This window comes from Acanthisitta chloris, unplaced genomic scaffold (assembly GCF_000695815.1).
Source record: "Acanthisitta chloris isolate BGI_N310 unplaced genomic scaffold, ASM69581v1 scaffold3436, whole genome shotgun sequence".
In the NCBI taxonomy this organism is placed as follows: Eukaryota; Metazoa; Chordata; class Aves; order Passeriformes; family Acanthisittidae; genus Acanthisitta; species Acanthisitta chloris.
Window position 1 is genome coordinate 64558 of NW_008677549.1, and position 2439 is coordinate 66996.

The 2439-nt window shown below is 42.4% G+C and overlaps 1 protein-coding gene across 1 annotated transcript in view; it reads right to left on the bottom strand.

The window, feature by feature from the left end:
• Nucleotides 1–692: 692 nt before the first annotated feature.
• The window catches only part of MAGI2 (membrane associated guanylate kinase, WW and PDZ domain containing 2), a gene marked incomplete at its 5' end in the record, with an annotated part of 49136 nt that continues 47389 nt past the window's right edge, over nt 693–2439 (bottom strand). Inside the window, 1 exon segment of the mRNA XM_009076544.1 lies at nt 693–2439. This exon segment is cut by the window's right edge and continues 22 nt beyond it. Coding sequence (XP_009074792.1) covers nt 1699–2439 — 741 coding nt within the window.

Consider the following 2439-nt stretch of genomic DNA (forward strand, 5'->3'; position numbering starts at 1 on the left):
CTACATGGACTTGTGCTTTTTTAGAAATTATAAATGGACTTTTCCTTCTAAAAAAAAATAAACTAAATTGTTTGAAAGCTGCAAAATCCTTGACTTGAGGCTTTTCAAATAATTGAACAGGAAGAAACATGTCTATAAATTTCGCAGTCCAGTGCAATGTTTGAGACATACAGTAATGTGCTAATTTATTGGAACAAAGCCAATCTCAATCTAATTTTTCAGCAGAGCATGTGAGGAACTAAGATTGCTAGTGAACAGTAATTTTTAAGTACGAATTTTTGACAGTACTTAGCCTTATGATTTTTTTTTTTGTTCTTAATTACCAATGTATTATTGCCCAGGATTTTGTTTTAATTTTTGACAGACGAATAGGCAAATGCACACTTACACAGACACACACGCTTCTTTTGGAAACAGGAGAATGACTGACTGACTGAACTCGGAGTTATTTCCTGTGAAGGCAGACTGGAATGTTTACCTGGCACTTAAGGCTTGAAATTCAAAACAGACAAGCAAGAAAGATCAAAACCCAAAAAGACAAAAAAGAAAACAAAATGGAGGTAGGGAAGAAATGATAAATTGGAAACCATTTGAAAGATGGAAATACATCGAATTTACTGAATGAGGACACCGACAACTATATTTCAGAAACCAGTCTAATTATTGTCAACATGTGCCTGAGAGGCACCTGCTCTGCCAAACTGAGGGGATGGAAGGTGAGAGTGTCCTAAGGAAATGTGGATGGGTATGAAACATAGCACTGTTGATAAGTGATGCTATCATCTTCTGCAGGAAGGAAAGGCCTTTCCTTAAGGAAACTGCAGCTTTTTCTCTGTAGCACTCTTCCTTTCATTGCAAGGGCCTTGCAGATGTCTGGGGTTTGAGCCTGACCAATTGGTTTGTGTGCTACCTCGCAGGACTTGGGGAACCAGTAATAAATCGCTTTTGAGAATAATTTGCAAATACAACTCCACCTCAACTCCTTTCCAATGTACAGAAAGATGGTTTGTTCACAAAAATGGCAGTAGAAATGGTATCACAGAAACTAATCCACTGGATTCCCCACTCCTCCCCTAACGCCCAGTGAACTATGCTACAGGGTACCACGTGGACTAACCCAAAGCGTTAACAGTGGAGATGTGTCATGGGTGTACAGTTCCGAACAATGCTTCAAAGAAACCCTTTAACCCCTGTCTAGATATGTCGAGAACAATTTATTTACAACATTTTAGCTCCATGAAAAGATCCTCTCTCGGTTTCAGCTTGCTCCGTGCAGTTTTATTTAAGGCGATGTTCCAGTTTGTGATTGCTCTAACTTGTTCCAGTTTCTTGATACAAAGTTTGAATGAAATCCAAGTCCTTCATGCAGTGGGGAAAAAAATGCTAAAGCTACACTGCACTATCCTTCTCTGATGTACTGTCCTTCATATTGTTTTGGTTTCTTCCATAGCTGCCAAAGTCCCTAAAATGGAACTGGGACTTTAGGGTCGATTTTAAATCTCTGTGTTGACTATATGCTTTTGAACTTATTAGATACTGTGCACATTGTCATGGAATTACACACTAATGCTTTCATTCCTCAATGCTTTGTGTATATGTGTGATCGTTAAAATAAATTAAAACAAACCAATGTGAGACAAAAACTAAGAAGAATGTTCTGCGTCAGTTTGAGACAGTTAGAGGGCAACAGTCCCTTGCTTATCTGCTCATGGCAGAAGTACCAGACTTCAAGACGCTAGGTAGCTTATCTGAGCCAGGGATTTTCCACGGCCCTGGGGACACTGTTGCCTTTCGAACTGTGGTGTTGGTGCCGCGAGTGCTAATGGAGTGGAGATGTCCCTTCCTGGGGAACTCGCTGGGTTTCCCATCAGGGTCCCTCTGGCTCTGGTCCATATCACTTCCAGGAGAGCTGCAGCGGTTGCTACTGTACGTCTTGGTAGCACCCGTATCGATCTTGACACGGTCAGGTGCTGCAGCTGACTTCTTCTCACTGGTGTTCGTGGATCTGTGATCTTCCTTTTTGCTAAGAGATCCTCCTCTCTTGCTTTCTGGCTTCCTCAGCCTCCCAAACTGTTCATCTCTGGTTCCAGCACACACGTGCTCTGCTGCGCCAGCCTCGATCATAACGCTGTGTCCCACCGCTTTGCTCTCTGAGGTGGGCCTGCCACCATCAGTCATCTTATGTTTGCCTTCTGCATATCCTTTCCAAGAAGCCTCTTCATGCTTTGACCTGTCTACCTTCTTAGGACTTGCTGACCTTTCTCTTTGTTCTCCTAACCTTTTCTTTTTGTGACCGTTCACCGAAAGCTCCTTTGGTTTCCTTACATCGTGTTCCCTCTTGATATCCCATGTTGGCTCTGGGCTTATCTGGTGAGAAGGGTCAGAGGGTGGGGCTATGTGTGATGAAGATAATGGTGAGATTATGTCGTCGAGGGAAAG